Here is a 25,360-nt window from a genome sequence, read left to right as displayed (position 1 = left end):
CACGGTGTCCTGACCAGCTGGGTCCGGGGCTCGGAGTGCCTGGCCCCCTTATCCTGTTTTTATTCCCTATCCCTGTTCCGGATCTTAACCATGTTTTGTCTCGTCTTGGATGGATCACCTGGTTTTGGACTTTGGACTGTGCCCCGGATTTCACCCTTGGACTCCTTGGAGTCGTTTGCCTTTATCTGGCCCCCGAGCACTAGATCACCGTCGCCACACCCCCCCATCTGTCAACCCGTCCTGATCCTCGTCGTCTCCTCCCTGTTGTCCTTCTCCACTTCCGTCTGCATAGGGTCCTGAATTATGCTTCATGGGAGCCTGGACCAGCCCCCGTTACAGTGGGTCTTAATGCTCCAGTATAGTGATGGAGGCACTATAAAACTATACTATAAAAAAGGTGTCGTCCGTTGGATGAGATGTAAAATGGAGGTTCAAACTCTCTATGGTCATGAAAAAGTTTCTCAAAAAAAGTAGGGGTGTTGCCGTGGTGCTCAGGCCAAATTTTCCATTGGCCTTTACTTCTCATGGCCTCCTAATAATCCCCATCTATGAACTAGCTTCATCACTCTTTTCTCCTTTCCACTGAGAGCTGATGTGTGGTGAGTGTACTGGTGCACTATGGCTGCTGTTGCATCATCCATGTGGGGCTGCACATTGATGGTGATGGAGGGGAGTCCCCATTATCTGTAAAGCACTTTGAGTGCAGTGTCCAGAAAAGTGCTATATAAGTGTAAGGAATTATTATATTTTTATTACTCTTCTTTTGAATTACAGAAATTGTGTTTTACCACAGATTTCAGAGTAAATTATGAATGAATTATCAAGTGCATTTTCTATCATTGCAAACAATAACCGGTGCCACCATTTCTTAGATCTCCTGTAGAGATCATAAAGTCATAGGGGCAAGTATTTATTCAGTAAAACTCAACACCAATATCATCAGAGTGCAGTCTAACTGTAAATGGCTGCCGTGATATAAATTCTACCACCCCGACTATTGCCATCTATCGTTGGTAAAGGAAGCTGCATGAGTGGGAGCTTCGCAGTCTCGCCAGGCAATAAAAGTCCAAATTCAAAGTTTAGATAACCTGTTCTAGAGTTAGGACATTTAAGTCAAATCAAGAACTCAGATTATTGCAGGTGTTCACATCAAGTGAATGAAAATACGGATTAATTATGGTTGTCACAATAGTAAATCGAGAGATCGGCGGACGTTTTATTCAAAGATGATTAAAATGTAAGCACCTTCGTTATAAGATTTCAGTGTTCAGTTAATTAGATTAGATAATGGCGTTTGCTTTGCTATAAACATACCGCTTGTGCATTCAGATAACTATCCGGAGATGACTTACACGTTTTTCGTTCATTTTTTGGGGAAAAAAAAATTAATTAAAATACAGATTAATCCTAGGATTTCAACTCAAATGTGTATGTGCTCGATGAGATAATTTTTTATAAGGTCCTCAAATCAATTAGTAAAGTAGATTTGTGAATTTCAAATTGCTTCACGGGCGAGGGGTATTCGTTCCAGATATTCGCCTTGCACATCATAAACTTTTGACACAGCTGTGAGTGGTGATGGGTTGGTCCAAGAGTAGCTCTCTCGTAGCTACTGTGACTACTTAGGACCGACCTCGAAGAACTTCCTTCATCGGTCCAAGCGTGAAAATCCATCGATGGAAAATCCGAATGGTAAAACACGTGGAATCGTTCAGATCAAGGCATCTCAATGCATATTGAAAAAGATATGTATAGTTAATTATATGAAATATTAAACCAAGAGTGAATTTGAAGTCATAAATCATTTAAATTTTGGGCAATTTGAATTTGTTTACTTTGTCGCTATATGGGGAGTAACTAATCCTAACAGTAACATCCATGAATATTTCAAACCATACGCAGATTCTGCCCTCAGTTGTTTAATTAAATAACTTATCTTAACTTAATAACTTATGATTCGTAGTAATGAAACGGGGTACTTCCTTTGCAAAGCTTGATCTTCACTTTAACGCCAAAGGACACTCAATTAAACTTCTATTGAATTAGGTTTTGAGACATACAGTTATTTGAAAGTACAAGACAGGTCTCCGTGCTGTATCTCGTATGCTGCTTTGTCCCTCTTATGCCGCCCACAATGCTGTGCGCGAACAGTTTAACATGGCGGTCGTGGTTGCTGTTTTTATCAGGCCACAGGACGTACATAAACATTGCGAAGATGGAGGGCGTTTAAAATCTCGGTAAAGTAAGGAAGGCACAGAAACATAAGGTAAAATAGTTGCCCCCTTTTTAAAACGTACAACTTTAGCTTCCTTATAATTTGCAAAACAGAGTTAAGAGAGACGGGAGGAGGAGAAAGGTTCTTTTTGTGCGTGGGCTATGTAATGTAATACAAGCAGGATATTTTGTAAGAATGATGTTGCCCTAGTTGGGCGATCTGCCTGATCGTATAAACTGCTGTTTGCATTGCATTTCTTGTTTTACTGTACTTCATACTTTCAGAGCCTGAGGTTGAACCTGGGGATCACAAACGTGAATATATTTGGTAATGGCTACCTATATTATATACCCCCAACATAGGTTTATTAACTGCAGCTAAACGTTCATCTGTTGTTGATGGGTCAGATGTAATATTGATTATATATATTGATTGATTGCCATTCATCCAATAAATTTATTTTTGTAAGGTTTATTCGCTTAATTGTACGGATAATCTTCTATGCTTCACAAGCTGGATTTGTGAGATGGAAATTCGAGATGATGCACAACTGACATTGAACCTTCTGATTTTTTTTTCATGTAGTTTTACTTTTTTCTAATTAGGTAGCAAAATATCTTGCTCTAAAGTAACACTTAAGTATAAATGTCTTGCAACGCGTTGCTTTTAGTTTAAAAATGCATATAAAGGATTGTTATCTTAAACAGCAGATTTGCTTAGTAAATATTTAGAGACGTAAAGATCGGTTTTAAAATCACTAGTATTTTGTGTTTAATGCAGAATGACACTGTTGCTATTATTAAACGCGACACTCCTGGTTTCGTTTCCGTTTGCATTGATTAAAACAAAATACCAACATCTTCCTGCTCTCTTCGATTTTAGATTGCTTTTAAATAGGATTTTTCTTCTTCGTGCTTTAATTCGATTTCTCGGTTCCTTTTTTAAAAGTTTGTAATCCGTTTTCCCATAAACTTTTATTTCGTCGCTGATCTAAACATTGGTGTCGATTCTTTGCTACGGATTTGTGGAGAACGTTGTGGGAGACGTGAACTTCACTTTTGTGTTTAAAGTTGTCGGTGAATAGGGAGTTAACAAGTCGGTTATGGGATTGTATTTAATTTGGTCACAAATAGTGGTTATAAGGATTCATTTAAGAGTTTTAAACGATTGGCTGCCCCCCAAATACCTGAAAGGTTAGACCTTAAACTATTCAGGATTAGAATTTTATAAAGGTAAAGTCAAATATAATTGTATTGATGTTTGTTGTAACTGTACAGTTTCATACAGAAGTAGATTACACACCTAAAACCTTGTTTTTTTCGTAAGCAGCTGATGTAATCTGCAGCAGTTATAGCAGGGGGATTTGTTTTATTTGTGTCTTGCAACACCTAAATCTTGCATGTCCAGATTGCTCCTGACTCCATGCTGTTCCTTTCACCTACTCTAAGTAGAAAGTTGAGGATTCCTTTGTTTGTGTTTTCCCCAGGTACCCAGTGGGCTCTCCCCCTCCTCCCTGTTGATCTATTGCTACAGTCTGCCAAGGGGGAGCCAAGGCAGTAGGTGTTGATCCCTAGGCAGCAACAAACATGGAGGAGCCCCAGAGCCCAAGGAAAATGGCTAAGCTCTTGCGCAGTGAGGCCAGAGTGGGCAAGGCCGTAGCATCCAAGAATGCGAAGGAGGCTTTGGCACCAAAGGACTGTGTTAAGACTCCGGGCTGGAGCAACAATGATATCAAAAACAGACCCCCAGACGAACCCAAAGACCCGGGGAGGCTCAGGAGCCCAGGTGCGGCCTCACAGGAGCAGGGCCATGGGAAGTTTCGGAGACTGACTGGCAGGTCCAGCCCGGGAGAGAAGGGAAAAGCGGGAAAGCAGCAGCAGCAGCAGCAGGCACCGCAGGGATCGAATGCTAGGAAGAATCCGCCTCCGTCTGGTACAGAAAATCTCGGTACAACTAAGGGCCCTGCTCAGCTCCTCCAGCTGAGCGTGGAGGAGAATAAGAGCACCAAGGACACTTACGATATGGAAGATAAAACACAGAGTAAGAACACACAAAAATTGCTCAAAAATATTTTTCCAGTTTATACATTTTATAAATCAAGTCTTCTGAAGAAGGCACTGATCCCCCAAGTTATATTTAATTAAATTTTAGATTAGAAGTATGTAAGACCACCTTGTCGTACCAGTCAAGTTCTAAAGTTCTTTTCAAGCTCTTTTAGAATGTCAACAGCTCACTGCCTAAGAAAACAATGTTAAAGTAGTTTAGCTAGGGAAGTAAAGTAGCTGCATTAGGTAATCAACAGCTCAGGTGGCATGTAAAGTTTAAGCCCTTGTAATACTTGATGAGAGCTGGGAACCCCCTGATTTAATTACAAGTAATTCATTCACATGGGATTAATTTGCACTTGCAGGTGAGGATGCTGCAGGCCAGTTGGCAGAGACACCCTCCCTGGAGAAGCCAGTCGGTGCTGTTGAAGTGATTGATGAGTCTAATCTGACCACTGAGCAGCAGCTGGGGCTGAAACAAGCAGAGGAGAGACTTGTGCGGGATTACATTCACCGGCTGCTCAAGGTACAGCAGTTCTCCTCTGCCAGCAGTGTGTTCCCTATGAATGCATCTGGGTCACTGCAGCCCTTTTGTGACTGGAAGTATTAGCCTAAACTTTAATTATGCAGAGCTCCCTTATGTTCTTTTTAGGTTAGCTTTGATTTTTTTTCCAGGAAAAAGTGGGGTTTTGGTGATGAAAAAGGGAATAGCTGAGAAGAAAAAAAAAACCTTAGGTAACTATAAACCTTGAGCACACAAGTAGAAGAGTAACTGATTGAAATACAGTTTCAACACCCAACATAATAAAGCCTACGAAAGGCAATCTGAAGTAGTTAATTGAGATGGTTACAAAGGAAATTTGCTATGGAGAAGTGTTTTTTTTCAAAGCAGGTATTGGCAAGTGAGCGTTTTAAGTATTTTTATGACAAATATAGTTTGTGTTTACAGATGGAGTAGGGTGAGCCCATTTTCAGGCACATTGAGACGTTAATGTAATTTGCACTGCAATAGAATTTGTGATGGTCCCCTCCCTTTTGTATTCAAATGGTGCTGAAATGTCTTTGCAGCGCTCGCCAGAGTATCCCAACTTCCAGTACCTATGCAAATTGTGCTCAGTGCACATTGAGAACATCCAGGGAGCACACAAACACATAAAGGAAAAACGGCACAAGAAAAACATCATGGTAAGTTCCTTAGAGGAAAAACCTACCTTCTTCTTCTGGCTACAGCATCTGTGCTGTGTCCCTGCATGAGAGTTCCCTTTATTTATGGCATATTGCTGACCTTTAGTAGAAAAAAAAGTGGCTGCACAAAACAAGGGAATAATTTTAATGAAGGTCTTGCTGTGTTATTTACTTTAATTCCAGTGTGATTCAATGAAAAGCATAATCAGTCTTTACCGATAGGTCATTGTGAGTGAGATCTTGTTGTGTTTGGTTAACAGAAGGGGTCATAGATATAAAATTTGTTCTTTCAATCTCCAGCTGTTTTATTATCCTTTCAGAAAGCTGCTTATTCGGGTGAGGTCATGGCAACCTTAAGTCTATCGCAAACCATAGACCACAAGGTGGAACTATATCCTTGATATGACTCTAGTGCATCATATCACCCTGCAACTCACACCTGGCAACCCACTGAAACTAAGCAGCTGTTACCCTGGTCAGTACCTGGATGGGAGATCTCCTGGGGAAAAACTAAAGGTGCTGCTGGAAGAGGTGTTAGTAGGGCCAGCCGGGGGTGCTCACCCTGCGGTCTATGAGAGTCCTAATGCCCCCAGTATAGTGACGGGGACACTATACTATAAAAAGGCGCCGTCTTTCGGATGAGATGTAAAACCGAGGTCCTGACTTTCTGTGGTCATTAAAAATCCAAGGGTGTTTCTCGAAAAGAGTAGGGGTGTAACCCCGGCATCCAAATTCCCATTGGCCTTTACCAGTCATGGCCTCCTAATAATCCCTATCTACGAACTGGCTTCATCAATCTGTTCTCCTCCCCACTGTTAGCTGATCTGTGGGGAGTGCACTGGTACAGTTTGGCTGCCGTCGCATCCTCCAGGTGGGGCTACACATTGGTGGTGGTGAAGGGGAGTCCCCATTACCTGTAAAGCGTTTTGAGTGGAGTGTCCAGAAAAGCGCTATACAAGTGTAAGCAATTCTTATAATTATTATAGGGCATGTGCCCTAGAACATAGGCATGCGTACACGCAGACATCTTTGAGATGCCAAATTAGTTAGCATGTTAGTTTCTGTGGAAAGTGGTCGAACAGTCATGCACAGGACAGAAGGCATCTTCTGTAATTGAACTTGGGTTTAAGCCCTGTGAGGCATGCTAGATTACATGCTACTTTTTATCCTGTCAGTTACATTTTTATTAACAGCGAATAAATACAGGAGGGATTCTCTCAATTAATTAGTCTACATAGCCTCATGCGTGCTCTTGGGCCTGTTCTTGTCTTGCATGGATGTAGGAGAAGCAAGAGGAGAACGAGCTGCGGGCACTGCCTCCTCCGTCGCCCTCCCAGCTCCAGGCAGTCAACGCTGCTGTGCTGGAGGCAGCCAAGCAGCAGGGCATCTCTCAGGAGGACTACGCTGTGCGGCAGGGTGTCGTCCTCACGATGGAGAAGATCATCCAGCAACAGCTGTCCGGTAAGACCATTTGCATGCATTCTCCAGAATGCATTGCCATTGCAATAAGTGGTGAATGCCTACAGACAAGAGTTGAAATATATATAATTGTAGCCTGACTTGTATACTCAGCCTTATCACATGAATTGACAGCAAAGGATGCAAAATTGATAGGACTGTGATTCAAATTTAAGAGCACTGCAGCTTCAAAAAATACACCTTGAGCATATATTGCACAGTAGTAAAGAGTTGGAACTTTTGACAGTAAAAAGGCATAATTTCTTAGGTGTTTTCCCAATTGCACTGTAGATAACAGTATTAAGTGCTGAATTATCTGTTTTAACCCTTTAAAAACTCTTTGGGAGAGGGACTGTTTTTATGCACAAGAAATAATCTGGTAAAAAAATATATTAAAAACAAGGCTCTGTTTTGTCAAAGTTTAATGAATGCTTTAATTTTCTGCCTTTCAGCCTGTTCCCTCCGACTCTACGGCTCATGTCTCACCAGGTTTGCCTTCAAGACCAGCGATGTCAATATTGATGTCATGTTTCCACCCAATGTGAGTCAACACCCCCATTGAAAAACACTTGAAATGATTTGTTTTTGCATTTAATCTTGTCAATGAGTGTATTAGTGGAAGGTGATTATGGCAGACGGCAGACAAAAGCTTTTAATTGGTGTGATTGAGTCAGCCAAGAACCTGTTGTAAACACATCAGTTTACGAGGCTTGACTTTTGAATGGGCTTGCCTGGAGAATATGCTTCACTAGCTAAATGAGGATTGATTAGAAAAAAAACTGAAGATTTGTCCAAAGATTAATTCTTCTTGAATGTGAACAGAAAATCTGTTTTGCTTTTGTTTTATAAGTTCAATTTTTAGATTATAGGTGAAAATTGAGTGAGAATTAAAAGGTCTTTGAAGCACACAAGTAAATACTGAGACATTGTTTCATTTCTATGTTGTGAGACAACAGGTTATTTGTTGACAAAAATAACTGCAGACTAACTATAGGGATTGTTTTATATAAAAACTAAGTTTTGTTATGGTTTTTCTGTTGTCTTTTCAGATGACTCAACCAGATGTTTTAATACAAGTACTGGAAATCCTTAAAAGTAGCAGTAAGTTGACCTTGATTCATCCTTATTTAAATAAATATCAGAGCACATCATGTGGTTTGCCATGTAGTTCAAAAAAATGAATCACTTCTTTGTTATTCTTATTGGAACACAGCTGCTCTGTTGTAGTTAACAATGAGTTCATAATAAGTTCACAGCTATAGTCCAGTGTGATCTTTAATTTTTTCTTGTCTCTTAAATGGGCTAATGGTATTTGTTCAAATCACCAAGCTAATACCATTAGCTGCTAAATTGTATTAACAGTGAATTTAAGAGTTAAGGTTGGGAATTGAATTACTATGCCTTTAGATATTTATTGATGTGTTTTTTGGTGCAAAAAACAATGATGATTACAGTAACATATTCCTTTTCAGGATATGCACTTTAGGTTTGTAATGATACATGTTTAGAATAACTAAATGTCAATTTTTTTTACAGCTCAATACACTGATGTTGAGTCAGATTTTCATGCCAAAGTTCCTGTTGTGTTTTGCCGAGATGTTAGCAGGTCAGTGACCAATGATAAATGAAGGAACAAGTAAAATGTGAAAAAAACATTCACTGCTTTCTGCAGGATAAATAGTTAAAATAAATCGCTCGCAGGAGAAGGAAGTGTATGGTGATGTTTTTAAAAGTGTTTGAAACATTACCACTGACTTTTTTTACTTCAATACTTTATTTAAGTAAGACCCTATGGTCAGTTGTCCAAAACCCTGATCACTGCTCCCTGTGGGAGATATACAGTCCTGGCTGGGCTGTTCTCTTAACCTCTAAACCCAGTGACCAATTTGCATGGCATTAGAGATTCAATGACACTTGGTCTGCTAATCCAAAAAGATTTACATGGTTAAGATTAACCCTTAGCTGTGTATGCTGTCTCTTCTTAGATATCCACCTTCTGCCCTTTGGGTTTAATGACCTATTTTTCTCTGTATGCAGTGGTTTGATGTGCAAAGTGAGTGCCGGCAATGATGTAGCTTGTCTGACTACTAACCTCCTGGCTGCCCTGGCCAAGCTGGAGCCCAGGCTAGTTCCACTGGTCCTGGCTTTTCGCTACTGGGCGAGGGTAGGTTCTTTATGTGCTACATTATCCATAGTTTGTCCATTTCAGCGTTTTCCTACCTGTGCAGAGCTCTAGTATTGTAGAAATTATCTATCTGCCAGTAATGGCAGCTAAATTGCAAATACAGTATCACTTTTGCTAATGACTGTCTGCATCAGAACCTTATTCGTGTTCAGTTTTGATCTTGGTATCTTTTTTGCCAAATGTGTAAATGTTTCTTACTTTATTAATATACTTTATTACATGTGCTGTTCATTAGTGTCTGGAACCCTGCTCATCACATAGCCAGATGTTCTCCCTTATTTTTCTTTGTCACTCATGCATGATGTGTGAAATGCATTTTGTCTATTTTGATATTTAGTTGATGATCTCTTGGTAAAAGTCCCGTTTTTTCTCAGTATATTTCCTTCCAAACACAGATGTTCGATGATAGTGTTTTTTTTAATAATGATTTCACAGTAAAATACTTACACAGTATGCTCAAAAAAGTATATCTAACACCACACTCATTCAAGGCCACTCAGGACAATTCCAGATCACTCAGATGGCATCTTGTACCTCCAGCAAACTTATTTACTGTATCACTTGCAGTAAATGCCCAGCCATTTACATTGGGGAAACAGGGAGGAGACTCGGAGACCGTTTCAGAGAACATGTTAGGGCTGTGAAGATTAAAGCCTATTGTTGCTCATTTCACTTCTGATGCCCATGATCACACTAATCTCTCCTTCTGTGTTCTCAAAGATGGTTTTCCTAACTCCCACATCAGAAAGACTACAGAAATTAAAATTATCCTGCAGCTAAGATCACACCTTGCTCCTTCTCTCAACGACAGGCTAATTGTCTTCTAAATTCGCTCTATTCATTGTTGTTTTCATTTCACACCTCTTTTTACCTATCCTGACTTCACACTACCTGATTGGCCATTCTGTCTGTCCCCTGCTCCCACCCCTCGCTCCTCCTCTCTCACAGCTTTTGTTCTCCCACTACATTACCTTTGCTTACTGCCCTGTCTTTCTCACACCTGAAGAAGGCTCCACAGCCTAAATGTTGTGTTTTCTTTCTTCTCTTTTCAGCATGGAATAAACCTATTACTTGTTCCTACTCAAAAAGGCTTTTGTTTCTGAATATGCATATTAATAGCTGTCTAAATTAATTGTTTTCCAGATTTACATGCGTATGGTCTGTACAATTTTTGGGGAAAACTTCCCTGACACAATTCATAGTTATTTTTATTGCAGCACTTGCATTGGCAGTGCTTGTACACTATTACCTCATTTACTTTGTATTGTAACATGATGGGATAAACAGGGTGTCACTCTTTTCTGATGTTTTAATGTTAGCTTTTAACTTTCGCAGTTTGGCTGTTAATATGCGCGGTATGAGTACTATGCACTTGATTTAAATACCGTGATTTGAACCAAGCTAATTTCTACAGTGTTATTGACCCTGAATGAATGAATTCAGAATACTTTGATATATAAAGACAATTTAGTCAGAAGAGGGCAAAGGTAATGTGAATTGAATAATCTGTATTTCTATAGTAAAATATGCGTTTTCTTTAACATCAGGAAAAGTTTACAGCTGTTCCTGGACCGAAAATTAGAATCTCTTTATATACACCTTGTGCAGTGTAGACCTTCCCAAAGTCTTCGTGTTCATTCATCTGAGATGTGCAGCACTTTGGCTTCACTGTGTTTGAATGCCGGTGGGCTGCGGTTTGATCTCTGCTCCAGCTTGCCCCTTGGCCTGACCCCAGTCTTTGTCCTTTCAGCTGTGTCACATTGACTGTCAGGCTGAGGGCGGAATCCCCTCTTACTCATTCGCCCTCATGGTCATCTTCTTCCTCCAGCAGAGGAAGGAGCCCATCCTCCCCGTCTACCTGGGCTCATGGGTAGGTGAAGAATGTCATGTGCACAGGTGTCTTAATATAATACATTTTTTGGATCAATATATCTGTTTTTTTAAACCAGTCTTTTTCATCAAAATATTTTTATGCCCTTTTGTTCTGTGACATTGTAAGCCAGGATTCTGCTAAAAGCTATGTGGAATTATTATGCTTTAGCTTTTATTTATATATGTATTTATAACCTGTATATATATATTTTTATTATTGAACAATTCCATAGCATTCTATTGAATTCAGCAAATATGTTTTTTTTTACCCCCTTCCGATATTGCTGTTTTAGATGGAGGGCTTTGATGTGAAGCAGGTGGATGAGTACCACCTGAAGGGCATTGAGAAGGACAGGTTTGTGCTGTGGGAGCACCGGCCATCCAGCAGTGGGGAGAGTAAGAACGCCGGCAAAGCCAAGGCAGAGCAGAAGAAATCGGCCGCCAAGAAGCCCGAGACCTTGGATTCCAATGGCTGGCAAGGAAAGCCCAAGAGCGGCAGGGTGCGCGCTGTGCTCTAATTCAGGTTTCTCTTGTCTTGACGTACACTTTGCAAGCCAGTGAGCTGCTAAATGGAATGTGGGGTTGTCGTGCTTTAGCTCTTATCTAAAGCACAACATAATCATTATTATTTTGTGATAAGTTCTTAAGGAGGTTTTCCTTTCCTATCCAATAGTTTGTTGGCGTTACCATGTCCTGAAAACCTTATGCGTGAGTGGACCCCAGTCATGATTTCCAGCTGTCGATATCGTCAGATAATGTTTTGAGTATTTCATTCTCCTCTTTTCAGTTACACGTTACTCCCTTTCCTTTTATATCATGCATTACTAATAGTCGAGTCCTGCATGCATTCATCACATCAAGAGAATGCTGGGTCTGGAATGGGAATTACAAGAAAAAAAGGCGAATCAAGTTGGTTTTGGAAACGGCACAGGATTTCTGAAAGCATGACTAACAGAATGGAGAATTTCACTCATGTACAGTTTTGTGGCTCAAATGGCATTTACACAAAGAATCATGGCTTTGGGCAGGGGGAAAACAAATCTCATCCAAAATTTTGAAGCCAAAACGCTAGAAACATTCCCAAATGTGAATCATTTGTGATTGATTGGTTCCTAATGATGAAGTGAATGAGTTTGTGATGCTTGTTACGCTGTAATGCTGCCTCTGTGCTGTGCAGATACCGCTCACTTTGGAGTCCAGGCCGGAGGTGTCTCTGGGGCAGCTGTGGCTGGAGCTCTTGCGCTTCTACACTTTGGAATTTGCCCTAGAAGAGCACATCATCAGCATTCGTCTGCAAGAGCGGCTGTCCCGCGAGATCAAGAACTGGCCCAAGAGGAGACTGGCCATTGAGGGTGAGTCCAGATCACAGGGTCGCACACCTCTGATCCTCCAGCTTTATTATTGCATGTGTCAGAAATTAACTTGTTCAGTTTAGTGTGTTTGTCCACAGTCTGTTTTTTTTACAATGTATTTAGTGAAATGTTACATTAATATCCTTCTGCTGGAAGAGGTTTTTGGTGCCATCTGACATTTTATTGAGCTCTAAAACAGTAATTATTTCTGACAATGAAACTGTAAAGCTGGTTGTAATCTGTTTATTTCAATTGATTTTTTTTAATGTATTGCAATGCACTGTAAGTGTGGAAGACTATTTAAATAATAGAGCATGGTGTGCCAAACATTTCAGGCCTACAGCAAGCACATCTGTATTAAGCAATGTGCATTTTTTCTTGTGTTCCAATCTTTATTTTACCACAGCTTTTTCTCTAGAGTGTTGAAGATTGCAAATAAACCTTCTTTTGACTGCATCTTCTCTCTCTCTCTCAGATCCTTTTGCACTGAAGAGGAATGTGGCACGGAGCCTTAACAGCCAGATGGTTTTTGAGTACATTCTGGAGCGATTCCGCACAGCCTATAAATACTTTGCTTGTCCACAAAGCCGGGACGACACCACGAAGGGACAAGAAAGGGACGGTAGGTGGGAGAAGCCAAGAGCAAAGGGGACCAGCAGGCAGCCGCGGGCTGGGACTCTGAGCAAGGGAGGAACACCAGACAACAAAGAGGGCAAAGGGACTGAGCTGAGGCTCCGGGAGATGGATGAGGAGGAAGACACAGATGATGAAGAGGACGGGGAGGGGGTGCTAAGTGACGAGGACTACACTCCAGAGGGAGTTTTGCTGCCCGAGAGCTTTATGGACTTGGACTTGACCGACAGGGAGGAAGGCCTGTCCGAAACAACCCAGGGCAATTTTGCACAGACAACAGCTCCCAGGTTGAAGGGGAAGGCTGGCAGCCGCGGGAGGGATGGGGTCAGGTCATTGTGCTCGGACCTAGCGGGCAGCCCCAAGGACGGGCCTGTGGGAGAAAGTGGCGTAGCTCCTCTTCGGGAGCACGGCCAGGAAGGCTACCTGGCTGGCGGCTCCTTATCTACCTCGCTTAACGGGTCGGCTGAGAACGGGCTGCTTGAGAGCGATGAGGAGGAGAGAGACGACGAGGGAGAGACGCCAAATGTCCCTGAAGATTTATACTACGTCTTTGATAGAATAATCTTCACGGGAGGAAAGGTAACTCATGCTTGCATGCTTCATCATAGGTTAAGCCAGGGTGTCAGACTTATTTGATTTGATTAACTGTTTGATTTAAACTAGGTACAGCTAATACCTAGTTTTATTTATAGCCTTGGTTTTTATTTTACAAAGAAATCTCTCTCTTTTAAATGTAATTAACAGTCATTGTCTCCACTAGATGAAAATTTAGCAGGGTTTACTGATAATCCTCTGAGTACAGGATGTTTATCAGCATTTTTAACCAGATTTTTTTTCAAATGTAATTGCAATTATTGTACATTAAATAATTGTAATCAAAAAATAATTTTTGCCAGGACACAGATGACTTAAAAAAAAAAAGTCCAGCTACATACGCCCACACACTATATGAACCATTGATTTACAAATTAGAGATTATTAAAATAAAAGCTTTCATCTAACATCAGTATTTTGGTGTTCAGAGTAATTTTCATTACAACAAAGGAACGTTCCTTGTGACCTTGCTTAGTAATTTTGTTTTTAATTTAATTATTAATTTTTAATGTCTTATTTTTAACATCATATTGGCAAAACATATTCAGTGCACCAGGTGTTCCAAAAAGTGAGAAGATAAGGAAAGAATTCCCCCAATACATAAAAAGTGATAGACAGAATTAAAAAGATGAGTGGTTGAATGACGTTTGCATTGCTTTGAACACTACCCCTCTGTGTATATGTTCAACAGTTTACAATTGGTACATATTTACTTAACTACCATACTAAGTTACTAAGTTAAATGGGCTAAATATCATAAGCATGGAATAGTGCTCTTGCTTTTATAAGGTTACAAAAGGTAATCCTGGGTAATTTTCTAAACCTGGGGAATGGTGCGTAAAAATAGGCCAAAATTGCACTGAGCCGGAGTACAAGGATGATAGAGACACAACAAATTGTGGCTATAACAGCTGTCAAAGGTGCTTCCACTAAATATTACATTTATAGGTCTGAATACATACACAATCACATTTTTCTTTTTTTCTCTTTAGTTTTTCCTGACCTTAACGAAGGGTGATTTCGAAGATTTCGAAGGGTGAGACCTGTAACTTGTCTCACCCTTCGAAATCTTCAGTTTGAACATTCAGGTTTTAAAGAAAATTATTAAGGTTTAGAAATTTTGTAATTTCACCTAAATGGGACACCATCGGAAGGGTACGAATGCTTTTGCAAGCCACTGTTAGCATGTCCGCTTCTCCTGAACCACACAACATTAATTATCTTCGATACCCCGATGACGAAGCTCTTATTACTACTTTCCAACACCAGGCAGAGTTCTGATGAGACCAGTGGTGCTTCACAAGCTGAACGTGCTCCAGAATGTGCAGGGGTTTGGAGGACGTGTGCCTACAGCTCTTGTTTTGCACCGCTGGGGTTAGGCTATGCAAAGTCTCTTGAATTTGTTGAGAGGTCGTGTGTATTCTAGAGATTTATTGGCTATTGTCCCTCTCCAGCCACCCACAGTGGTCTGTAGCATCTGTAAGCGGGACGGACACTTGAAAGATGAGTGTCCCGAAGACTTCAAGAAGATCGATCTGAAGCCACTGCCGCCCATGACGGCCAGGTTTCGGGAAATCCTGGACGGGCTCTGCAGAATGTGTTATAGTGAGTGCCATTCTTTGATATTGAATTAATATAATTGAATATGCTATATGAATGTTATTGTTTTTCCGTAGTGTGTTGTAATTCAAGTGTGCAAGATTGGATTTAAATGAAAGCTTTTTTCTGTATTCCAGTCTTTACTAAAGCTTCTCTCCAGAGTGTTGAGAGTGCAAATAGATCTTCTTTTGTCTGCGTCCTCTCACTCTTACAGATCATTTTGCTCTGCACAGTGTTTTAGTCAGTACCGTTATAATTATGATGATCCAGCCTTAAAGGTTAGGAAGGCAATACAAATACCTGAGGGCATATTGTACATCATGTAGTGGTCCACATTGACAAACATTTTACTCCCAAGAAGCTGATAAACAAAAAGTTTACCAACCCAGACACCTGACGTGCTTGGTGAAAGTAGCTTGAGTGATATTTACAGGTACAGAATCAGTTTGACACACTCGGATGGCCTCTAAGACAATGGTGCACCATTGGATAACTGAAATATAGCCTCTCAACAAACATTTGTTCGTCTTAATTATAGATGAATTGTCCCCACGGCCGGAGGAGCAACAGAAGAGAGAACAGATCCTAGCTAGTTTGGAGAGGTTCATACGCAAGGAGTACAATGGTAGGTGACGAGCTTAAAGATCCCAAACTTCTAAGAATAAGTTATATTGAAAGAGCTTTTCCTACGTTTTTTAAAACTGTACTGTTCGGACAAGCTTCATGGCTCTGCGATAGATGCATAACTCTTTTCCTTCTGCATAAGCGTATTTTGATTAGTTCTTTGTTTGGACACAGTAAGCAGTTTAAACATCCCAATTTGGTGCTTGCTTTAAATATTAAATGATGCTGATTGTTTGCGTCTGATCGTGACATTTGTGAATATTAGATGGAAAGTCAACGTTTTAGTGTTCACAAAGTGTTTTCATGTGGGTAGCTGCGTCAGAATTCATAGGCTGCAAAGGAACAAGTAATAGGTTTATTCCATGCTGAAAAGAGAAGAAAGAAAATGCCACATTTCGGCCGTAGAGCCTTCTTCAGGTGTGCCATGTATGCAGTAGTGGGAAATACCTAATTTTTTGTAACATCTGTGTATTTGGCCTTGTTTAACATACATAGCCTTGCTTACTGTTGGATATCTGCTTTTTGTTTCTTTCCTGAGTAAAGAAGTGCATCAGTACATAGGTAGCTGCTAGTCAGAGTGTGCTTGTAAGTGATACAGCATTTGCGTGCTCTCTGCCTCTTGTAGACAAGGCACGGCTGTGTCTCTTTGGCTCCTCTAAGAATGGATTTGGTTTCCGTGACAGTGACCTGGACATCTGCATGACACTGGAAGGTCACGATACAGCAGAGGTAAGAAAATAGGCTTTTACATGTATTTAAAGTCACTGGGAAAAAATATGCAGGCGTTAAAACAGTAATTCAGAAGAACACAGTAAGTGGATATATTTCCCTAAATGTAATGCATCTGTGTTTGCTTTTTCTTCCAGAAGCTGAACAGTAAAGAAATTATTGAAGGTTTAGCAAAGGTTTTAAAGAAGCATGCAGGTAATAGTATTCATCTTAGTAGATTTAACTTATTCAAGCCTAAGCTGTGCATGGTTGTTCTGATTTCGTCCATTTTGTTTACCCAGGTCTAAGAAACATCTTGCCTATCACAACAGCTAAAGTGCCTATAGTCAAATTTGAACACAGACAAAGTGGACTAGAAGGAGATATAAGCTTGTACAATACACTGGTAAGTCTTTTTGCAAAAATGTGACATGAGGTTGCCTTTGGAGCATTGTTCTTGTTCTGTCTTTGGGATACTCACCTGTAAAAATCAAAACAATTGTACATTTAATCAAATGTAAAGGGGGGAGAAGACTGAAGTAAAATTAATTTCATTTTCCAACAGGCACAACATAACACCAGAATGCTGGCTACATATGCTGCTATTGACCCTCGAGTGCAATATTTGGGATACACCATGAAAGTGTTTGCAAAGGTATAACTTAACTTGCAGTACCGTTGCTTTGTTAAATTCTGTGAATTCACTTTTGTGAATTTAGAGTAAAATTATTTTGTCGACTAAAAGAATTGGCAAAGATTAAGGACATAATTCAGTGATTGGGAAATAAAAGCCTTTCCATCCTATTTATATCCAACAGTTGGAAATCTAATACACTCCAATTTCAGTTGCGCCCACGCAACACTTAAATGAAAATACTGGCACATCTCAAACTCAGACGAAGTACAAAAGTACTGAGCTTAGCAACACCCAGGAATTGATAAAAAAGCAACAAATTCTTAATGGCTGAACTGAGTTCTTTACTGTTGGAAGCTCACAATGTTGTTGTTTTTTTACCAGCAGCTGTAAAATAATAAGTTAATATTAAGAAAAAAATCTATAAAATAATTTTCAACAATCGTTAAATAAGGATGAAAAGGTCTGTTCTATGGTGAAACACCATATGTTGAGCAGTAGTGACTCTGGTATGTTCTCTTGTACTATAGTCTCAACATGTTAATGCAACAGAAATAACAAAACACAATAGTGAAATGTGTCGTATCATAGTTTCCTTATATGTTCACGAAAAATCTTCAAGGCATCCAGTTTAAGTATACCTCCATAGAACTAGTTTTATAATGTACTAAAAATCATTTATAGGTTTAAAACAATTCCAACTGTCTTGGTGGTAAGATCAAGTTTTATAGATAATTGGCAGTGTCTTCATTTCTGTATTTAAGACTTTGTTCTTTTAGCAAAATCATTTATCAAGGATTCACTGGATTTTATTTTAAAAAAATAAACTTGTTAGATCTCAGTGGGTACAAGATGTTCTACTGGTGACATTCAGTATTGGTGACATTGAAAACTTTACTGGTTTTATGTTAAAGTTGAGGAAGTTCCAGTTAGGATGAACACCAGGATGAATCTGAAAAATTATTTTTTTTCTGAACCACAATTTACACTTCAATGTTCTTAGCAATTTGCTAGTTAATAGTCAACAGGGCGTGACTTTTTCTGGACTACATATAGAAGAATATCGTTATGCACACTAACCGTTCCCTCCAAAGTTTTGTACCGAGATCCCGTTAGTCACATGTTTTAACTCTATAGAATTTGTTCAGCAAGTTCAGAACACATATTTTACAGGGGATAAAGATATCACTTATGCCAAAGAAGCTATAGCATGAATTTAGTAGAATCCAGGAAGGGATTTCCTATTGACCATGGGGCTCTTTCAGAAATGAAAAACAAAAGCAGAACCTGACAGATGAGTCTTCACGCTGCAGTGTAGTAAATAGTCAAATAAAGTTAAACATTTTGAGAGAGAGCAGGTATTAGAGACTGTGTTCTAAGAACACATTGCCCTGTTGGGGGGGGTCCCGTTCAAAGTCTATCTTTGTTCTATCTAATTTTATCTCTGATGGGGTAAACCTGTTTTGAATTTTAAAATTTGTTTGATCCATACTAGCATGTGGTCACTTGAAATGTCTCAGTGCAGCCATTCACTAAAGCCTTTCTGCTTGAAATTGATGCCTGAGTGTTGCTGTTCTCACTCTGAGGTAGCAAAAGTTAATGAGTGCAAGGAGGTAATCTATTTCTAGAAATGGAAAACGTTTATAGGTCTGCATGACATTTAAATTTTTTTCTGTGTTTTTTTTCCTCTGTTAAAGCGCTGCGATATTGGCGATGCCTCAAGGGGGAGTCTGTCCTCCTATGCCTATATCCTCATGGTACTTTATTTCCTGCAGCAGAGGAATCCCCCTGTGATCCCAGTCCTACAGGAGGTACAGTACGCTCTCAGGCACACCACAGTCCCGGGTCACTAGGCTTTACTAAGGCACAGGGAGGGAGAAATCTTTTTAATATCTGATCTTCAATGTGTAAGCCCCACCACATATTTACATCAATATTGGCATAATGTTTTGTTTTCTTTCGGCATTTTACACGAACAGATCAGAGGTTTTTTTTTACAAAAAAGACTCCCGTTATCTATTATATTATCTCGTTCTGCATTGGATTGATCTGGATTGGATTGATCTTTGAATGGTGGCATAGAAACCTGTTATCTTATAATGAGATCTTCTTATCTCTGCAGATATTTGATGGTAACAATGTCCCTCAGAGGATGGTAGATGGCTGGAATGCTTTCTTCTTTGATGATATTGAGGAGCTGGTAAGCTTTCAAAAAGGCAAGGGACTGTCAGAGTAATCGTGTCCCGACTTAAGATCATTTACCACATGGTGATTAATGGATTAGGCAGAGGTTCCATACAGAAGTGTGTTTGATGGTTCTGTTCTAATCATTCATGATGCAGCTAGTTCAGACGACTAATATTGTAGCAGGACTGTACATGTGTTTTTTGGAATTTTTTTACTTGACCTAAAGTGTTCTAATGGCTGGGTAATTCAGACAGCAGTAGCCCTTGAGGCAAGCTGAATGTGTCCCAAGATCATGATAAATGGTTGAATGGAAATCAAATGGTTGAATGCTTTTTCTTTGTTCGGTTTCATATAAACCTAAAAATCCATTTTATAGCAATTGTACTGCTGGTTGTCTTCAAAATCAACAATTTTCAGTTGTTCTCTCTTTACACGAAAAACTGTGGTGTGATTGTAGATTTGCGCTGACCTGCCCAACTCCTACCTGACAAAATCTGAGAGTCTTAAATTGTAGAAACCTCTATTTTGTAGACATAATTAAGAAAAAACACTATTAGATTAAGTGCTTTTGGCGTTGATTTTTAAAGAATCAGTGCTGTGACATATCTATATAGTAATGGTCAGAAAATAATGTTGACTGTTATGGTCAGTACTACAGTGCCAAGGATCACAAAAAGCCATAAAATAAACGCGCCATAGGTTTCTGATCTGGATATAGGTTTTGTTTGCAATCCACCTGTGTTCTCCAGATCTTTAGTGTTGTGATTGTCTTGCACGTTCTGCTCACGCCCCTTCAGAAGAAGCGCCTGCCTGATTTGGGACAGAACTCGGAGTCGGTGGGGGAGCTGTGGCTGGGCCTGCTGCGCTTCTACACCGAGGAGTTCGACTTCAAGGAGTATGTCATCAGCATCCGGCAGAAGAAGCTGCTGACTACCTTTGAGAAGCAGTGGACGTCCAAATGCATAGCCATTGAAGGTCGGGCTGAAGCGACATGTTGAAAACCCAAAACGGTGTTTCCAATTGCCGAGAGATGGAAAAAGTCGGGAATACGTCTTAGGCGGGCGTTTAAACTTTTTTCCAAAACCAAAAGCATCCACCTGTAACATTTCACAGTACAAAGACAAAAATAAAGAAATCTTAAAACGATTGAACAATCATAAATGTAAAACAAATACAATAAATCTTTTTGTATCTCCCCAAAAGATCTGCATGTTAGAATGACTAGAAAGGTGATGGAGGTATTACTGTCACGATAGGTTTGGAGATGATGGAGCCGAATGTTTTGGGTAGGTGGCTCTTACTCTTTTGCTGCAGTGCTGGAAGTCCAAGGCTTAAGGAAAACATTGAGAAACGTCTGGATGGCTTTCATTCTCTTTTCTTGTTGTAGCTCTCGGTATTTTTTTTCTGGGCACTTTCCATCATGTGAGAATAATAAATGCCGTGTTCCTTATTAGGGGTGTCTGCTTTCAGGTGGATTCTGTGACACCATCATGTATTCATGGCGCAGCCTCCTGGTTCCTGTTTGGCCTCTTATCATGTGGATATTTGTTGATATGAAAACTAGACTTGTTGGAATGCAAGATGTCTGAGTTTTGTCGGTTGGATTAATGCAAAAGCTTGTGAGACAAATGTTTGTAAACTGGGGGATAGGCGTAATAAGAATCTGCTTGATCAGGTATGGTTTAAATGTGATGAAAGTGTTGCTCAAGAAATGTGTGTCCAGAAGTTTGAATTTTTTTTTTGCTTATCTTAAACTAATCTTAAAACGTGCAGGTAAGCAGCTTGTCTTCTCAAATAGTTCAGGTGGGTAGCTGCGCCAGCATGCATAGGCTGCTATGGAACAAGTAATAGGTTTATTCCATGCTGGAAAAAAAAAAGAAAGAAAACACAACGTTTCGGCCGTGGAGCCTTTTTAAGGTGCCTTCTTCAGGAGCCTTCTCACCTGAAGAAGGCTCCACGGCCGAAACGTTGTGTTTTCTTTATTCTATTTTTCAGCATGGAATAGACCTATTACTTGTTCCTTGTCTCAAATGACTAGCAATTGCCAAATGTGCTTCTTAGATATGTGTATTAGTTAGCTTTCAAGGACCGTTATCCTTGAGTACAGTGAAGTAAGAGAACTGAAATGGACTGAGGTGACAACAATAATTTATTTTTTTCCTTTCTTTTTAGATCCATTTGACTTGAATCATAATCTTGGTGCTGGAGTTTCTCGGAAAAGTAAGCAGTTCAGGTTTTTGTTCCTGTTCTTATATTTGTTAATTGTAAGTTTCTAGCTCTTCGATGTGTATATATATTTTTTTTTAATTCTCTGCAGTGACTAACTTCATCATGAAGGCTTTTATCAATGGAAGGAAGCTATTTGGTACCCCGTTCTACCCTCAGCCTGGGATGGAAGCGGTATGCAGCCAGAGCATTCTCTCCTCATTTACCTTTTTTGTGGTGAAGAAGAAGTTTATGTACATTTCAAGTAGATGCCATGTTATTTAATCCTCTGTGATGGTTTCCTAAAGAAGTTGGCTTCTCCTTCAACATACCAGGTTAAACCAACTGACAATTTTTATTTTCAAAACAACATATTCTGATCAAATCTTAGGTGTAAAGTCTGAGTTTACCTCATTTTCTCCTCACTCTGACTGTCTTAATGTGTCTGAGCCCAGTCCCCATACTAACCAGATCTGATTTTGTTTGAAGGATTACTTCTTTGACTCCAAGGTGCTCACCGATGGGGAACTGGCTCCCAATGACAGGTGCTGTCGTATTTGTGGAAAAATTGGCCACTATATGAAGGACTGCCCCAAAAGACGCAGGTGGGATGTCTGGTTCGTTTTTGAGTGTTAATTCTGAAATTTCCAAATCGTGAAGATGTTTTTGGGGCAAACTATTTTTTCAAAAACTTCTGGGAACTGTGAGGTGTGTGTGCAGAGGTACAGTTATCGCAGTGGCACGTCTGTGAGGTTGTGTGTATGCCTGTGTCAGGATGAAGAAGAAGGAAAATGAGAAGGACGATGATGTGAAGGAGGAAGAGCGCGAGCCCAGGGAAAGACGTTGTTTCCAGTGTGGGGACACGGGCCACGTGCGCAGGGACTGTCCTGAATACCGTCAGCTGCGCCAGAGGAGCGCAGCAGGGCCAGGTATACACCAGAACACACTGCTCAAGGTCACAAAATGTGTCGCTCGCTTCCATCGTTTAAAAGATCAGTGGCTAAAAGGGGGGTAGGTCGGAGGAGTTTAACCTACGCTTTTAATGAAACCTCCAAAAACTGCACAATGCAAGGGGCTAGAATTACTTTATTCAAGAAAAGTAAATAGCTAAAATAAATTTGCATTCCAGTTCAAACAATGAGAAACACAGGGAAGTGGCTACAAAAAAAAAGCTTTTTCCTTCTTTCTGCGTTCCCTCCATCGGCGCGCAGTCCCTCAGATGATGCGGACTATGGCGACTTCCCAGTCAATTCCTGTGCCTCAGCCAGTGGCAGCGTCCCAGGATCGGCCTGGCAGAACTCGGCAGTCCTCTGAGTGTGTGAGTACAATCTCCAGCTCCTGCACCAGGAAACGCATGACAGAAGCCTGACGGTTGGATTTAACTCAGATTGTCCAGGACTTTTGTTAAATGCCTGTACTTCAGTTTTTCATTTCAGCTCAGTATATTGGTCATGAGTGCTGTCGTAATGCAGTGGGTAAAGTCTCTCTGTATCTGGGGTATACAGTTGTGATCCTGGAGATACTTTAAATATCAATTACTTGTTCTTTGAGACAAATTCTGAAAACATTTTACTTATAAATAAGCGTCGATTTAAACCACAAAATAAAAAATAAAAAAATCTAGTTCCCTCAAGGGTTATTACTCGCCATTTATTGAGGGGCTCCTTTTTCTTTCTGTGTGTTCACTTGCAGTCAGAGACGCGTCAGACGCCTCCCTACTCTCCACAGCCCACCACACCCTTCAGCCAGTGTACCTCCCAGCCCGCCTGCTCCCCTCAGTCCCAGGCTGGGGGGGGCTCCTCCCAAGCTAAGGCCCCGGGGCCTCCCAAGCAGCACCCGCAGGTCCAGCTCCCGCTCTTCAGCTTCCACCCCTCGCACGCGGGACAGTACCACCCCGGGCTGCCCGCTCTGGGGCTCCTTCAGTCCCACCAGCAGCAGCACCACCCCGTGCCCATCTCCTCCACGTCCTGGCCCATCCACGGGCCGGTGCTCCAGGCCTCGGCCGCGGCGGGCCACCCCTCTCCCCCCGGCCTCAGTTTCTCCCTTCGCTCCACCCCCGCTAATGGCAGCAGCAGCTCCCCCAGTAACCCCAGCCCCATGAGCCTCAACGACCCCAGCATCATTTTCGCCCAGCCGGCAGGCAGGCCGCTGGGCCTCCCCCCCGGGGCAGGACGTGAGGGGCCCTGGCACAACCACCTCAGCCCGGGAGCACTGGTGGGGAATGGCACCATGGGGAAGTCAGGTACACACTGGGAGCACCTTCACGCACTCGCCTGCTCATCCTGCTCTTTCTGCTTTTCATTCTCTCTGCCCTCTGTGCTTCAGGTGTGCTTTTCTTCTAACGTAAGAGTGTCATGCCGTACAGATGACATATGATAAAAAATGCCTGCATTCCCGTTTGTTCTTGTGATCACGCCTGCAAAATGTAAGAATCTATAGTGCGGATCACAAGCCCAAGTGCGTTATATTTTAATCGAGTGATGGGAGAGTGATTAACTCTGTCTTGCTGCAATTAGATTACATATAACTCTGTCTTTCTGCAGTTAGATTGCAACTTTTGAATGCAATAATGTGGCGTAGGCTTTTGGATTCTGTTTCGTGGCATCCATTTCTTTCACGTGTCCGCCAGTTCTGCCTTGTGTGTTTCCAGCCCAGGTAAGTCTCACAGACACTGGGGCTATAAGGTTGCACCAGCAGAGTAAATCCCAGGGCACCTGTTTGGACGTATTGACGTATTTTTTTGTGTGCTGTAGTGCCACTATGCTTTGCAGATGTAAGTGTGTGGTTGTGACCTGGAGCCTACCCTTGTCTTGTTTTCTTTGCTCAGACCAGGGTTTTCAGGGACAGTTTGGCAAAGCAACTCAGGGCTCTCTGCCCTGGGACCACAGCAATCCTGGTCACTACTCACTCTCTGCCTCATGGCCTTATCGGATGCCTCAGAGCTTCCTGCAGCAGGGAAACGGAGGTTTCCAACAGAACAAACCTTTCATAACACAAGGTATGACCGAGACACATTCACTTTGCTTTATGTTCTCAGCCACAGATGCCACGTAGGGAGGGCAGAGGGTGGTAGTGGCACCCATCCTTGATTATTTTACAAACTATTTGTGGAAAATGTGGGGTTTTCACATTTGCCATTGTTTTTCCTCACATTCACCTACAATTCCACCACCTCTTTTTCGTGGGAGGTCTGTTTGCTGTAATTCATGGCTCTGAATGGGGCAGTGGTTTATTGACGTTTCTGTTTTCTATAAAATTCCCCGAGTTTCAATAACTAGATCTGTTGTAATGTCATCTTATTTAAATAATGTGACTGTGTGTAATTGAACTAACACTCAACTGCTTTGCTCCAGGTACAGTGATGCACAGCAACCAGCATTTCCCACTGTTGCAACATCGGCGGCATCATGCAAATCTCAACTACATCCAACAGAAGAAGTAAAGCCCCTTTTATTTTTCTCAGAAGTCCTTTCACGGTCTTACCTTTTAAAGAAAATATATTTTATCTTTGCATCATTTGGTCACGAGACTGTTTCTAAAAAAATATTGTATCATTTTTGTACATATGTTTTTACTTTTTTGTGTCATCACATTGATTTGTGATACAAATGTCAAATATTTTAATGCCCCCATTTTTGAAGGGGTCCAAAAAATGATTTTATTTTATGTGTAAAAGAAGGTTTTAAAATTTATTTACTTTTTATTAGCTGTGTTCATACTTCGCTTGCTGAAGGACAGTTTTTGAAAAGGAATTTGTTTTAAAAACATCGCCCTTATTCAGATAATTATGTAGTGCCAAAAAATAAATGTCCTTAACACAGACAAGAGAAAAATCTAAAAAAATAAAAATGCAAATGATCGAAA

At 40.8% G+C, this 25,360-nt stretch overlaps 1 protein-coding gene across 1 annotated transcript; it reads left to right on the top strand.

The window, feature by feature from the left end:
• Positions 1–2,141: 2,141 nt before the first annotated feature.
• tut4 (terminal uridylyl transferase 4) lies at positions 2,142–25,360 on the top strand. The gene is made up of 30 exons (XM_088927771.1): positions 2,142–2,266; positions 3,702–4,255; positions 4,626–4,786; positions 5,329–5,445; positions 6,729–6,906; positions 7,356–7,444; positions 7,953–8,004; positions 8,440–8,509; positions 8,941–9,067; positions 10,839–10,958; positions 11,254–11,460; positions 12,138–12,312; positions 12,788–13,524; positions 14,994–15,144; positions 15,677–15,763; positions 16,388–16,491; positions 16,629–16,686; positions 16,773–16,876; positions 17,036–17,125; positions 18,802–18,915; positions 19,227–19,304; positions 20,089–20,266; positions 21,464–21,511; positions 21,609–21,691; positions 21,986–22,101; positions 22,271–22,425; positions 22,708–22,814; positions 23,189–23,738; positions 24,324–24,494; positions 24,850–25,360. The coding sequence occupies exons 2-30, from the start codon at positions 3,802–3,804 to the stop codon at positions 24,936–24,938; spliced, it is 4,770 nt and encodes a 1,589-aa protein (XP_088783897.1). The 5' UTR covers positions 2,142–2,266; positions 3,702–3,801; the 3' UTR covers positions 24,939–25,360.

Source organism: Atractosteus spatula, chromosome 11 (assembly GCF_055471065.1).
Source record: "Atractosteus spatula isolate fAtrSpa1 chromosome 11, fAtrSpa1.hap1, whole genome shotgun sequence".
In the NCBI taxonomy this organism is placed as follows: Eukaryota; Metazoa; Chordata; class Actinopteri; order Semionotiformes; family Lepisosteidae; genus Atractosteus; species Atractosteus spatula.
The sequence above is the reverse complement of the archived record's forward strand: the minus strand, read 5'-3'. Positions and strand labels throughout refer to the sequence as shown.